This window comes from Amblyomma maculatum, chromosome 2 (genome assembly GCF_055883805.1).
Source record: "Amblyomma maculatum isolate TAMU_Amacu chromosome 2, ASM5588380v1, whole genome shotgun sequence".
Taxonomy (NCBI): domain Eukaryota; kingdom Metazoa; phylum Arthropoda; class Arachnida; order Ixodida; family Ixodidae; genus Amblyomma; species Amblyomma maculatum.
This window is the reverse complement of record NC_139345.1, coordinates 41,098,887-41,114,077: the sequence shown is the minus strand read 5'-3', so window position 1 is coordinate 41,114,077 and position 15,191 is coordinate 41,098,887. Positions and strand designations below refer to the sequence as shown.

General features: G+C 42.5%; 1 protein-coding gene across 2 annotated transcripts in view; it reads right to left on the bottom strand.

Annotated features, from left to right (window-relative positions):
* Fancd2 (Fanconi anemia complementation group D2) overlaps positions 1-15,191 on the bottom strand; it is a 67,813-nt gene that overhangs the window by 42,088 nt on the left and 10,534 nt on the right. Inside the window, exons 9-18 of one of the 2 annotated variants that reach the window (XM_084593999.1) lie at positions 14,618-14,690; positions 14,334-14,461; positions 12,515-12,602; positions 6,458-6,562; positions 5,976-6,049; positions 4,405-4,492; positions 3,817-3,852; positions 3,535-3,681; positions 1,113-1,247; positions 736-867 (exon numbers count right to left, since the gene is read on the bottom strand). In XM_084593999.1, the coding sequence (XP_084450125.1) occupies positions 736-867; positions 1,113-1,247; positions 3,535-3,681; positions 3,817-3,852; positions 4,405-4,492; positions 5,976-6,049; positions 6,458-6,562; positions 12,515-12,602; positions 14,334-14,461; positions 14,618-14,690 (1,006 nt within the window). The remainder of the gene's footprint in view (positions 1-735; positions 868-1,112; positions 1,248-3,534; positions 3,682-3,816; positions 3,853-4,404; positions 4,493-5,975; positions 6,050-6,457; positions 6,563-12,514; positions 12,603-14,333; positions 14,462-14,617; positions 14,691-15,191) is intronic. The other variant, XM_084594000.1, reaches the window with a different exon arrangement.

The following is a 15,191-nucleotide window of genomic DNA, read 5'->3' as shown; positions in this document are numbered from 1 at the left end:
ATTACTATTTCAAGAACTTTCAAACTATTGACACGTACTACAGCAGTTCTCTTCACAGTCTACAAGCAAAGTGAATATTTATCTTCTCTTCTTCATTACACCTCAACCTGAATGCTACATTTGCCCAAAAGATAAATTAGCATGGAGTAACATGAAGTATTGCCGTCCTGTGAGCAACACCCATGCACAGATATCAGTACATGTTAGAGAATCCCAAGTGGTTGAAATTATCGGGAGCCCTCCACTACAGCATACCTCACAGCCTCAGTCATTTTGGGATGTTAAACCCTTATATACCTATCCGAACTGAACAACTAATCTGGAGGGCAGCTATATATCAAGGAAGCTAATGAAATGAAATACAACTGAACTGTGCCAAGATGAATCGCTGCAACTCTCGCGTAATGGTGTCAGATGCTGCACACCACACGCACACTGTTAAAACATTTATACAAAATTTTTAAACAACTTGTTCCAACTTTTAAACAAAAACAAGAATTTCATAAATCTAGCTCAAAGTTACAATCGGCTCTTAAAATCTGTTTTACCTACGCAACACACTTCAAATCATTATGGCAGGCTCATGAAGCGATGGCTAAAATGTAGTGTGTTTGTAATTTCGTTCATGCGGTTCTCCCTTCAAGCCTTTACTTGAAAAGAAGACTGCTGAATCGGTATAACAATATCAGTGTGTCACACAGACACTTGTACAAGGCATGCCAGAAGACTGCCAACCTTGAAGAAGCCACCGTATGGAGCCATGAGGTTTGTGTGCTGGCGAACAAGCTCCAGGGCACATTCAAAGGCGGCATCCATCTGAGCGGTCACTCCACTGCCAAAGTGGGTCACAAGGTTCAGTACCACCTCCTGCAATTAGAAACAATCCTTATAAACAAAAGCCATGTCTGAGAAACTGTGAGCTCTATGCAGTTTGTGTTTTTTCTCCAATAATAAAAGTGCAGATGCACAATATGTACTGGGCCTCATAGTTAGTTCATGGCTGAATATTTATGTAAAAATGAAATACCTTAAAATTACATGCAAATTTAGGAGACAGAAATAAATGGCATAAATTTTTAACCCATAGAAAAGAGTGAGAATCTTATGCATGCCTCTCTCGCAGTGCCTTCATAGCAGACGAACATGCGCTGGTACATTCGCTCCCCAAACTTGAGGACCTGTGGCTCGGGACACCATAGCATCACCTGAGCCAAGTGCATCATGGTGCGACTATATACTTTCATCACCTGGAAGAGTGAGAAAAGAGAATGATTAACAACATTCTACCAGGTGGGACCAGCTATAACACAGGTATAGCACTATGTCAGAAAAGAAGTGTTCATCCATCTCATAGCAACAGCAAGTCTCAAGGAAGAGTTAGCAACTGGAATTCGAAAACAGAGCACTAGAGGGGAACAGTTCCCCTTCAAACAACGTCACAGTCAAGACCCTCTGGCTGAAACATTCTAAGATGACAATTCACACACAGTTCTCAACACTTCACAGACACAATTATCAGTGCAAAGTTATACGTGCATCATGACTTTGCACGGGTATATGTAAATATATTGCAAGCACCAGCTGAAAATAGTGACTGTCCAATGTCTGTATCTGCCAGCTAACTGCCAACCCAGGGACTCCAACTCACTACAAAGTTTAGCATGTGATACCGTGGTAGTAATTAACACTTCTAACAGTGCCCATTCTCCATCCCTATCCCGCATTGCATCAGAACGCTTTAACCAATTTCTGATTTGATCTAAAATTAACCAAAAATTTCTATCTTCCCAAGAAATACAAAGAATGCTTCAAAGCCATAGCCTTTGCAGAAACAGTATAATGGTGTCTCAGTGATGACACCTTCAGATGCATACCTAGCCAAATAGCTAATTTAAGAACTATCACAGGAATTCAATTATGCTGCGCTACCTCTTACCACCGCTGGAGCGGTCGCTTTCAAATAGCAGCATAGGAGCAGCCTGTTGCATATTCTATCATTTCATCCACATTTTTTTTTTTTCATACAAAACCTTTTGATTGTAACAGGTTTATGTTACCTAATACACACAAGTGCTTTCCTCATTTCTATTCTGGCTTGGCTTGTAGGGTTTAACGTCACAAAGCAACACAGGCTATGAAAGACATTGTAGTGGAGGACTCTGGAAATTTCGACCACCTGGGGTTCTGTAACATCCACTGACATCGCACAGCACGTGGACGCCACTCAGTTTTGCCTCCATTAAAATGCAGCTGCCTGCAGTCTGGTTGAATTCTGCGATAAAACTCCCTTTCCCAAATTTCATGGCTTGGATTCAAACTTGCAATTGATACACTTACCTTGTAGGTAATCTGCTGGCCCTCACAAAATTTGTTTATTGTCATGCAAGTTTCATTAGTTGCCCTTTGCTTACATTGCCTTCTTTTGGATGGACATGTCTATGGATTTGGACACTAGCTTAAATGGACACTGAGGCATTTTTAAAGATATGTTAACCTTCTAGAGTTCTGAAATAGGCTCTTTGTTAGTCATGTCTGTGAAGTTATTTTTTTCAGTTATGTGTAAAGTACCACTGCAATCACCGACTGAAAGCATACCATTCAATTATACCACATCCCGTGCAAGTCCTGGAGAGGAAGGCAGTAGAGAGGGAAACCACACTCATGCCAGCCAATGTGATGTCACTCCAGGGAGCCAAAGACATTCTAAAAAAAGATATTCAGTGCTACGCAAAGACACGGACACTGGAAGCAAACAGCGTCCGTCCTGTGTTTTCTTCCAGTGTCTGTGTAGTGCTGAATACCTTTTTATGAAAACATCACTGTTTACTAAACTTATTTATTTACTTTCATATTTAAGATATTCTAGCAAGAGCATGTGTGTACTGTTAAATTTCCTGCTTTCCCAAAAATAAAAACTCTGAGAACACTGCAGAGATCTGCATTGGAGAAATGGGAAAGCATGTGCATTGGCTGCTATTTAGTAGCTCCTAGAGTGTCATGACTCAGCACTTTTGAGAGCAATGGCTAGAAACTAGTCATGGTCATGATTTTGAATTGCACAAGTCATGGACTCCATAGTCATGTGCATTGGATCTTTAATTTAACTGACTCATGACAAGTGACTATGACTCATGGCCTGACCAAGCATGGCATTTATATACCACTTGTCATTACATACGCATTCATGACAACCAGTCCTATCTTAATGTGATGTCATATCACACGTTACATTTTACTTCCATATTTCGCTTCCAGGTTTTGCGGACATGTTTTCACAAAAATAGCCACTTAAGGCTTCCACTTTAGAATGAATCTACAAAGATAGTGCCATGACCACACAAGCCAACCCAACCCAAGGAATGCAAGCTTGTTCTTCATGGTTGATCTATAGTGCATAGTGCATTGTACACCTCCTTTTTGTGACTGCAGCCTTCAAATCATTCATAAAGTGCAAGTAATAAAGACATTCTAAGCAGTGTACTTTAGAGCAACAATTCAATTCCTTAGTCAAAGCAACCTTTAAATGCAACTCACCTGAGGGTGCGAGTCAAAGGTTCGGTCAAGAAGGCTTCCTGTAATTTGGCCACTGCGCACTTTCTTGCGAAGAAGGCTCTCCACAGACTTGGCTTCGGGTTTCGGCAAGAATTTGTGCAGCATCACAAAGAACAGGATGTCCAAAGTCTGGGAAGGAAGGGTTAAAAGTAGGTGAATGTAAAACAGAGACCATGCTTTAGTTCATTACAGTTAAATAAAGCATTGCCACAGCTCTGGTGTGCTGTAGAGAGAAAAAAAGCAATGCGGATGATGCAGACTGACCTTGTGCTCTGCAGCCAGCTTGACATTCTCTATAATCTGCAGAAAAAGGAAAATGTTTGCATAACACTGCTGGTTTGCAACAATGTATTCACGCTCGCAAAAATGCGCCGACACATTTACCACTTGCATCTATGTGGTGTAATAAACCAACATACTTTTTTGACATTTGATACGCACTGCAGCGTGAATCAAGGCGCAATCAATGTTACCAGAAAACCACTCGCTTTTGCTTGCAACAAAAATATTTCCAAAGATGACAACTATTGCAAGCCAGTCATATCGTGAACACATACGTACCCAAAAAAAAAAAAAAACACTGTTTGCCATTGTTGTTGATAATTTGTATAGATTGTCTGAACAGAAGTTTTAACATTGGAACCATGGTCGCTTATTTACCTTGATACCCTTTTAATGAACATATGTACACTTGGTCTTGCTGTAGAAAATAAAACCTTGACAATTACAAGCGCTGCGTTTACCATGTAAAATTAAAATTTCTAAAATTGGTTCCATGTGCCTGCCACATATTAGGCAAGCAGAACAAAAGGAAGATGACAACTGCTATAATGTGCTCACAAATGCACGCACCTTGAGCCAAGCATCACGCAGAAACCTGCGCAGCTGAACGGCATTGGAAATTTCAGTGAGCACCAGGAGCTCCTCATCTTCTTCAGCACTGTGCAAGAAAAGAGCGAATACAGCTTGTATTCTTTATGGCATACAAAAGTGGCTTAATAATCTGCGTCAACGAAGGACACAGAGAAACATCACCATGAAACAAAACACAGGAGCACTTGTACGCAGGCCCACTGCTCACAAGACTGTGCTTTAGTACCACCGTAGCCACAAGGAAAGGGCGATATACAGGTTATCACATTTTGTACAAGGTGTGAAAACCGATAAGTCTAGTAAAAAGCCATCATGGTGCATTTTCATAAGAATATGAAATTTGCTAGCAGAATGGACACACTCAAATAATGATGCCTACATTAGCCACGAAATTCAGAAAAGTTTTATTTCCGAGAGTGCAAATTTTGCTCTATGTAATATTCATACTTCCCAACTAACAAATTCTTTTTCTGAAAAAGAGTGCATTCAGTATGAAAGTAAGGCAATTTGTCAAGCAATAGTTTTTGCTACTCAGTTTTATGTCAGACAATTTAAAACCTGGTGATAATTTATTTAGCTTCGAGCTCATTTAGTGTAATCTAAATATGTAAGGCAAGTTTCAGACATGTTCCGGATGTTGTGTCTTCACATGGCAACACCACATGCAAAACCTTGCTGTAGAGATAGTCCTGAAAAATTTCACCTGTTATGAAACTCCAAGTGTTCCTAGACAAATGTCCCTACGTACTGTAGGCTTCCTTTAAGGTGAACTTGAAGGGACCAGAAATTTATTCGTCTTACCAGGAGTTCCTCTTAACAGAACTGCACCAAAAAAAAAAGGATAATAGAGCATGCTAGATGCATGAAAACAATCAATAAAGTACCCACCCAGAGATAGAGAACAGTCACACATAGAGCATCTATTGCACTATGCAGTTTTTTTTTTTTTTACCCTCTCCTTCTCACTGTATTCTACAGAGGCTGCTATTTTTGTGCACGTTTTATTTTTTGCTTTACGTCTTACATAGAGCCCTTCAAAAGAGTCCAACAGCATAGCTGTGTGTATTTCTATTATCTTGCTCCATATGTGGCACAACTGCTACCCTCTCCACAAGCAGATGCATCACTTGCTTTTGCATTTGACGTTGAAAATGCTGCATTAAAGGTATTGTTTCATGTTTCATCTTCCTCAAAATGGCACCTTAAAAGTTTCCAAAACAAAACAAAAAGATTTCACGCACATTTAGTGCGACATTTCAGAAAACAATACAAGCCCTTGAGAGCAATAAACATTACCAAGCATACTTCACCATTTTCATAGTTTCACTTCAAAAATTCCTGTCTTAACAAATGATCGTCAGTACTTTGGCATCCAGCACCAAATGAGCATGATAACCCAGCCCCCACATCATGCAAGGGCAGACCATGTCACCTGATACAAAGCCAATATTTAAGAGTGATCAGAGAGAAGCACCAAGAGGCAGAGTAACGTCCTCACAAGACTTGGTCAACACGTACTAACACTGCCCAAGGCTAGTGCATAGGTTTACCTGAAGCTGGTAGGCGTTGAAGAGAGCGGAAGAATATGGCGAAGTTCAAGGTTGGCCCGGAGCTCGGAGATTACCTGGATTGGAAGCGCACAGAATTTACAACGTTCATAAGCTGCTACTAAAAATAATTTTCTCAAAAGTGGTCCACAATGACCGCAGAGCTGCGAAAGACTGCTTCCATATATTGTTCTTTTTTTCCTTGTGGAGCAAAAGATTCTTGCAGCACAGCTAGTGCTGAAACTTGAAAAGTTTCCCTAACCATTATTTATTCAACAAAAACAATAAAGTAAGTACATTTAATACCTTGCATTTCAAACAGCCAAAACCTTAAAGGATTTGTCAACTGCACTTAATTACAGCCATTAAACATGAGGAACAAGCCTAAAAAATGCTAGCCAATAGGCTACAGCAAAAGCGTCAACTTTCATTGCTGACGCAAGAGGTCTTAAAACTTCCGTGACATCCACTCGTATTACACACACCTGGGGGGCTTCCTGGGCAGTGCAGTTGGAAAGCACAAACTTGACTGTGGGAGGCAGCTGGCTGAGCTTCAATGACTTCAGCACTGTTAGCACACGAGTTCGAACCTGTTAGGAAGGTGGCCGGTCACAGCACTGTGGGCACAAGCATGGATGAAGTACAGCTGCTTTTATTGCAAAAGCAATACTACGATAGCCAAAGCGAGACCTTGGGTGGCCACAGCTACGCCGTAAGAGGCAGCTAATCCGTAAAGGAGCATAGCTACGGTTTCCTCATAAAAAAATCAGCCTGTCATGACATTTGAATTCACGTTACCCCTATGCCACGGGCAGGAGCTTTCACATGAAAGGGTGATATCAGAATCAGCCTGCCAGAACCGTCCGCATTCTCGTTACCCCTGCGACACGCAGGCACGTTCATACGGCTTGGTTGAAGCGCGACTTTATATGTGGGCTGGTAGCTTACACTCTCGCGTCACACCCTTAAAGGATGAGCTTAATTAAATGTCCCCAATAATGTAGCCCCTTACACTAATAGGGCGTGATAAGGAAATAATGTAGTAGGCAAAAGAAGCTTCCGCCGTTGCTTTCGCAATTCAACTAGGGTTAACCAGAGCTAAATCACAACTAATCTTTTATGCTTGTCTGTGACAAAAAAAAAATTAATTTAATTACTTCAGTGTGTATCATGCAGTGTCAGCGCACATTAAAGAACCCCAGATGGTTGAAATTAGCAGAACCCTCCACTATGTCGTCCCTCACAGCCAACTACACTATGGGATGTTAGACATGATATATGTACTATGTCCTACTGCACTTATTATTCATTTATTTGTTTATTCTATAATACCTTGCAGCTTCCTGTAAGCAGCATTGCATAAGAGGGGTTGAAGCAAAAAATAAACCTAAATGATTATAAATACAAAATAACAACAATCATGCACCAAAACAAAAATGCAAAGTTATGCACCGTAAAGCGCATTGAAGTGGACAAATAGGACTTCATGATCAGTGATGCAGATGTGATGGCATTGAAAAGACCATTCCAAGGTGAAATAGCAGGAGGCAATTCGTGTGATACTATTGCTAAAAATGCACTTGAAGCTGGATTGACTATGAAGCTGTCCAGACCTGCTTGTGCAGTTTCAAAGGAAGCGGGGGATGATCAACCGAAAACCTAGCTTTCTTTACACTCAGTGTGCATGCTGTGTGCAAAGAAATAAAGACAAGGATTTAAATATAGTGTTTAGCTTCAGTCAACTTACTTGCTGCTAAAAGAAAGAAAAGATCACAAGTCTATTCCCCTGCCAGCAGAAGGCAGAAAGACAAATCACTTCAGCTTAGCGTCCGCTTTTGTAGTGAAAGCTCGTTAATTCACAACTCGTTAATTCGAAATTTTGGATAATTCGAAATAGTCATCGTGGTCCAGTCCGCAGTGCATAGAAGTCTATGCGCGTAACAGCTCGTTAATTCACTCTGGCGCCGCCACCCATAATTCGAACTGCGCGCCGCCAAGCGGCGCTGTTAAAAACCATCGTTGGAAGCTTTCACGGCAGAACGATAGATAGCACAACCATCGGGGCGCCGCTAGGGTGCTGGAACAAGTACTAAACAGTCTTTCCTGCCGCGACTCCTTCGAGGAACGACGTTTTAGTGTTATCGACCACGGTTTCGTGTTGCATTTCGTGAGCCCTCGTTTTGCACGCCGCTTGTTGTGAGCTTGTGTCCGCGAGATGTGTTCGCGTGGGAAATACTGTGCCAAGACGGTGAAGGAGAAAGTGGTTATTTTACGCGAGGTGGATGAACGGAAGGCCAGCAAAGTGGAAATCGCGAAAAAGCACGGGATTCCACCAAGCACGTTGTCGACGTACGTCCGAAATAGGAAGGCCATCGAGGATGCCTATGAAGCCGAAGATTTCGCCAGCAACAGAAAAAGGCTTCGGTTAGCCAAGTATCCGGAAATTGAGACCACTGTGATCACGTGGGTGAAAGAAATGAGAAGCGCTGACATTCCACTGAGCGGCCCAATTATCATGGCGAAGGCGGCCGATTTCGCCCTGCGCTTGAATGTGGAAGATTTTGTCGCCTCCGAAGGATGGTTTCACCGCTTTAGAGACAGACATAATCTTGTCTTCCGGGTGTTGTCTGGAGAAGCCAAAGAAGTGGATGCAGAAACTTGTGCCACGTGGCGAAGCGGTGCTCTGCAGCAGTACTTAGAAAGCTACTCGGCACATGATATATTCAATGCTGATGAGACGGCTTTGTTTTATAAGCTCCAGCCCGACAGAACAGTAACATTTAAAGGGGACAGCTGCGCTGGCGGCAAGCGAAGCAAAGAGCGGATTACTGTTCTGGTCGCCGCTAATATGACCAGGACGGAGAAGGTCCCTCTTTTTGTTGTCGGCAAGGCACATAAGCCTAGATGTTTCAAGAACATTAGGACGCTGCCGACGGAATACTCCGCCAACAGCAAGGCGTGGATGACGGGCGAATTGTTTAAAAAATGGCTCTTGAAATTCGATCGGAGGATGGAGCTAGGGAAGCGTCAAGTTCTCCTCATTGTGGATAACTGCTCGGCACACAAAGTCGACGCCGAGCTGAAAGCCACAAGGCTCGTCTTTTTGCCCGCCAACACAACTGCGGCCTTGCAGCCGATGGATCAGGGGGTGATCAGAAACATCAAATGTTTCTATAGGCGCCACATGATCGAGTGCATGACTTTGTGCACTGGAAACCAGAAGACCAGCACCATCACATTGCTCACAGCAATGCACATGTTGGTGCGTGCATGGGAGCAGGTCACGCCGTCCACAATTGCAAACTGCTTCCACCACTGTGGCTTTGCTGCCGGAAGTATGAAAGAAAGTGGCGACGATGGGAGTCCGGAGCCTCTGCCTGCGGCTGTGCGTGCTGTGCTGCAGGACGTCAGTTTTGATGATTACGTTGGAGTAGACAGCAATGCAGCAGTGTGCGGTGCCCTAAGTGATGAGGACATTGTCGCTGAAATTGTTGGGGAGCAGTCTGTCCCAGAAGAGGCAGAAGACGAGGACGACGACGAGGAGCAAGAGCCCGTGCGTCCATCCGCGGCAGAAGTTATGGGAGCGCTGAATGTCGCGCGCCTTTTCTTCAGCTTTGAAGAGGGGGAAGAAGACTCCCTGCGTCGCATTCGCATGCTAGAAGACCGAGTGAGTACGGTAGCCCTCAGAGAGAAGAAGCAGAAGATGATAACAGACTTTTTTGCTAAATAAATGTTTTTCGTGCCCTCCGGGCATCAAACGCCTTCATTTTTGCTCACTTTCATTAGTTCGAATTTTGGTTAATTCGAACTGGCCTGGCGGCCCCGTGGAATTTGAATTAACGAGCTTTTACTATACAAAAATACATTGGCACACAATGTATGGCATGCACCTAAATTAAAATCTTCTTCACTCCTTCATCCATCCATGCTCAGCTGTGTGATGCAACCATCTTCTGTGTTCTACTAGCATTCGAAAAGTTCTTTGTTGCAACCCTGTGAAGCACCGAGGAGAAACAAGGTCGTAGTTTTACTTACGGCTTATTTCAAATCTGTGAACTGTGCTCCTCAAAACCTTCAGAATGCCACCTCTGAGTTGAAAATGTCCCCAAACTCGAGGAAAACTCCTATCTACACACACTACACCACAGTGCACAAGGTTTCGGCATACTTTTCCGCAGTTAGGTTTCATGCAGTGCTATAAACACAAAGAATCTGCCTAGTTGAAAAAAGTTAAATCACAAATATTGGCAAGAGAACCTGGAAACCCACTTCTAACTCTTATGCTCCTACGATTTAGTTATACGCAGGACATGAATGCCTGTACAGTGAAAGCTCGTATGTATAAAAAAGCCCCTTATTTAAACTTTAGTCGGTTCTGCCATGAATAATTCAAACTATGTGCTGCCACTCCTGAGCAGTCTGGCACCCAGAATATGGTCAGGGAAATGTCCCGCAATAAGGCGGCCAAGTGGCCAGGGCTGCATTGCCTTCAGAACCGGCGGGGAACGGGGAAAGAAGAAAAAACAGTGTAAGACCAAACTGCGCCTCGACCGGTGCAGTGGTGGCTGCCTCCTCCCTGTGCCGTGTGACCTCCAAGACTTGCAACTACAATAAAGCTCAATGATGTGACCCTCATTAATTCAAAAATCTGGGTTTTAAACCTCTGGCACAGTCCTGCTACCAACAGTTTGAATCATCCGGATTCCCAAATTAATGAGTTCAGCTGCCATGTCATGTAAGGTGCTCGGATGCTCGCTAATTCGGATGCTATGGGTCTCACACCAGTTATTTCAAGCAAGCTCCCAAAGGCAGGTCGTGTCAAAGTATGGCTCGTATGGCAGGCCACTGTTCAAATAGCCGTTCTCAAACTTCAATTGCTTGCTGCTGAGTTTACCGTGCACCTCCAACGTGCACGTAATGCTAAGCGTGACGAAGAACAGATGGTTTCAAATCTGGAAATATGCCAACCACTTACTTTCGGCTTCACTTTTATAAGCTTCTTGCTAGCCTGTGGGCAATGATGACATCGGCTGCACATCACCCAGCCAATCAAGCCCAGCTGTGTACCATTTCAGACATCGATTGGTGGCACTGCATACTTCCATCCCTTCCATCAGCAAGGTTCTTCCATTCTGCTCAGACTGTATACTCGTCAAGTGCTGTTTACGCTTTGCGCAGTGGCTGTCTTACTTATTTTGCAGTTGTGTTCTTTTTGAACGCGACAGTACCAAAGACCACTCGTTTTCTAGAAACTCCGGCGGCAGCGGAGTTTTGAGCAAAAAGTCACGGGCATGGCTCTGACAGGTAGCAGTTGGCAGGTGACACAGCTGTGCCCTGACTGGTCGTCGTATTGTGTGATGTCACGAGACCATATGACACTGCCGAGCTGGCAGGCACAGACAACTCAGTCTTTGCCTTTGAGATGTCAGGATGAGATCCCAATCTAGTCTTCTAGGACCTCTAGATCCCTAGTTAGGCACAGTGCTCCGAGGCCACACAGGCAGGTTTGTACAGCTTGGTTTGAGAGGAGCTTTATACCTATGTTAGGTGGCCTTTTGTAATTACGCATGTACGCAAACGAACATCCATGAGTGGGAGCCAACAAAAGGGAGCCACTAACACTGTTGCACTGTACCCTTAGAGGCGGAGCTTAAGTGTCCATCCAGCTTTTTCCTGGTCCCTTGGATTTCAAATCAACGAGGTTTTATTGTATAGAGTAGCAAGCGATACCAAGTTGCAACTACAGTTGCATATTAAAAAAGCTGACTTCTTTGCAGATTCACGGAGTTAGTAATAGTAAAGAGGTAAACCCAAAGGAACAACTTAGCTAGCTATGATAGGCTGGCTGGGTAACATTCCTTGTTTGTTAAGTGGTGGCTCAACAAAGATTTCCGACATTAAGGAACTTGGCACAACTAAAGTAAACTCCTTCATAAGCAATAAAATGTCTCTAGTGCTAGCATCATGTTGGCCCTAAATAATCAGAACAAGGACATCCTTTATTACTCTACCTACCAATACTTCTTTAGCTATTTTGCACACGCACACAAAAAACAACCCAAAATTGGAATTAAATATTGTTCATGCCAAATAAAAACAAGAAACTTTACAGGAACTGGTGACAGACAACCAGCATATTAATGACTATAAACAAAACAAAGAATTTGCAAGGGCAGCACTTTCAACACTAACAGGAAAATCCGGGCCGTGCTGCAAGCATTCCCCTTTCAGAGTGCAACAAATGGCCAGAATCTTATGGCACCGATAAGCACTTTTTCAAGGCACTGCAGCCAATTGGTACACATTTTCACATAATCATGAGGAAAACTCGGAATACAATTGTAAACAAAAGTAGGAACTAGGTAGGAAGGCTCATGGCCATGGAAGGGAATGGGAGTAAGAAATAAAACCGTCTGCAAAAAGTTGAATGCGCAGTCCCTCACCCTACCCTTCTTGAGGTCTTTCTAACAAAAAAGAAAAAGCAGTGGCGTGACCACGGTAGAGATACTAAAGAAAATCGCATCTTTCTTGACCCTCCTCACCTCAGATATCACCTCAGGTTCGACGTACAGATTGCTGAGTGCCTCAAGGATGGTAGAGCCAAGCTCCTTGTCATCAGTAAAAAGCTCACTGCAAATCAGGAAAAGTGTAGGAGATCATTTCTGTGGCACCAGCACTGCATCATATAAAAAGCAATGCCTCGACCGCACGGCCTAGTTCCAGCTCCTGCTTTGTAGCTGCATCAAATCTCTTTTGCTCACAAGGTCTTAGTGGCCTGCAGAACCTTGCGGATGGTCATTGCCAGAAGAAAACTGGTAACACAATTGTTCAGTTTACTAACACTGTAGCATGAAACTGGTAAATCGTGTACAATATGACCACTGCTACAATAATATAATAGCCTGTTTTAAAAACATGTGCTGACTACTGCCCTCCAAAAGAAAAAGAACCCAATTAGCCCACATATAATTCTCTGGCCCTTTCCAGGTATGCTGATGTTCCTGCAGCAGGAAAACATACACGCATCACAAAGGAAACTGGATTTTAAAATTTTCCCGTCAGTAAATTCAAGCTTGCCTCTGTTTTGAAGTAAATGGTAATTTAACGCAGCCTTTGAGATCTGCACCTAAAAGTACCAATGCAAACAGTTTACTTAGGATATTGGCCAATGGTGGCAGCTCCTGTAATTTCTTTTGTGGTATTTTCTAAGCTCGCAAAGGCTCCATTTTCGGTGAGAGAGAGTGCTGTCTTTTAGATTAGAATGTGGCACCCTAGCAATAAAAGTCAGCAGGTAGTTTGAGCCCAGAGTCCCTTTTGCTACTGCACTGACCCAAAGTACAGAAAGAAAAAGGTTGAGAACAATGCCAAAGAAAAAAGAATAATTAATGATCTCGAAAGTAGGCAAGACCATATTACATGACTGCAATATTAATAAGTACCTAAACAAAATTTTTAGCAACTTGGCACATATATTGTTTTTAAGGGGTGGACAATTAACTAATAATATGTGTCAAGAGATCACCTAGGAAATGAAAAGACCTTGCCTCACATTGTGAAGATTGAGCACTTTAATATGCAAAAAATAAAGATTTATAGTCTTATTTGGCACTGAAAAATTCATAAACAAACTTAAGAGATATGTTGTTACACAATCCTACCATTATAAGTGTATCCCGTGTGACCACATCTCGGTAAAATATTACCGATGTGTTTTAAGTTCATACTGCCTCTTCTTTCTTTTTACACAAGCATTTTGCATGCTTTATTACAGTAGTTTATACTCTTTCCAGTGCGCTCTTCTCGATGAAAAGCAACACTTCCTTCACATCTTTTATGACGTTTTTAGTTTTTGTCACCAGAAGGCAACGAGTGTTTTGTATGCTTTGCATGAAGCAGTAATCATAGTCTGGTAAACCTATAATCAATAAGGTATACATCAATATAACACAGCAGCTCTGGGTGTGGAAACTAAAACTGATGCTCTGATAAAAATGTTTCACTACTGTCTGGTGGGTAGAATTTATATGATAGTTTTTGGTACATTACTTTTGCTGACGTGCAATTACGATCACACTCGCTGATCATGTTCTTAGCATCGGGATACATAAAAATGGGCGAAAGAACTGATAATAAAATACTGCTTAAAATTCTTCTGCAATGTTTCTAACAAAACTGCTGTGGAATCAAGCACTTTAGACTGCAAGCTTTCAGTCGCACTGAAAAAAATTGAGCCCTTCAAATTCAGTGGTCGGGCCTTGGAATAAAATTGCCAAGGACAAGGCCACTGAGAACTTCAGCAAGAAATTGAAAGACCAAAGTGCCGCATTTCGTCAGCCACTTTCACAGGGCAATCCTACGCACCCAAGTTTGCGAGCTGCAGCATGGTGTTCCGAGTCCTCCAAGATGTGAGGAAGTGCCAGCAAAACATCCTTACGCACATGCAGCGGAATAACGGGAAGGACCTCGTTAAAAATCTTGTCCATGAATGCCTTGGTGTAAAGAACAGCCAAATGGAGGAACAAAATCAGTGATTGCAAAACAAGGAAATGCTTGCCAACGTAACTCTTTCAACACTCTGTGTAAAGTGACTGGTACCTATGTCAAACACAAATTCACAGCTTCAAGAGGAAAAAAAAAAGCCAAACCTTTGTTCCGGCCAGGCCATCCAGCCACTTAAATTGGTTGAGCACTTGGACATGAAAAGTGTTTGCCGGCGACCTGCACCATTCCAGAGCATAGGCAAGAAACTGATCTGTCAAGCTAAACAAAAAATCTAACAGTGGCACCTCTACATCCCCCTTCAGAATCTAATTATAATATAATGAGAAAGAGAATTTTCCTAATTTCAGATTTTTGTAAGGAGCATGCCAGGATTGCATAAAACAATTACAAGCTTCCCCTATGGTTACATAACTTGTCTGTTCCTTGTATATCTATATTGCAACTCAACACTATCTCCAAGGTATAAATTAGACTCCGGGTTGGCATAGAGTATTTGGTTTTACATTAAAGAATTCCAGGATTTCAAGGACACAAAGGGGCAAAAATCCAGAAGAACAAGAATTTTTTTTATTTTTTGATCACACATGTTAGGTTTGGCCCTTCATTAGCTGCAATTTCCCCCTCCATAACTACTACCTGTATGTATTAGAAGCAGAACTGTTAGAAGTATTAGCACGGATATAACCGTGCTTAAGCTTTTGGCTACATTCAAATATG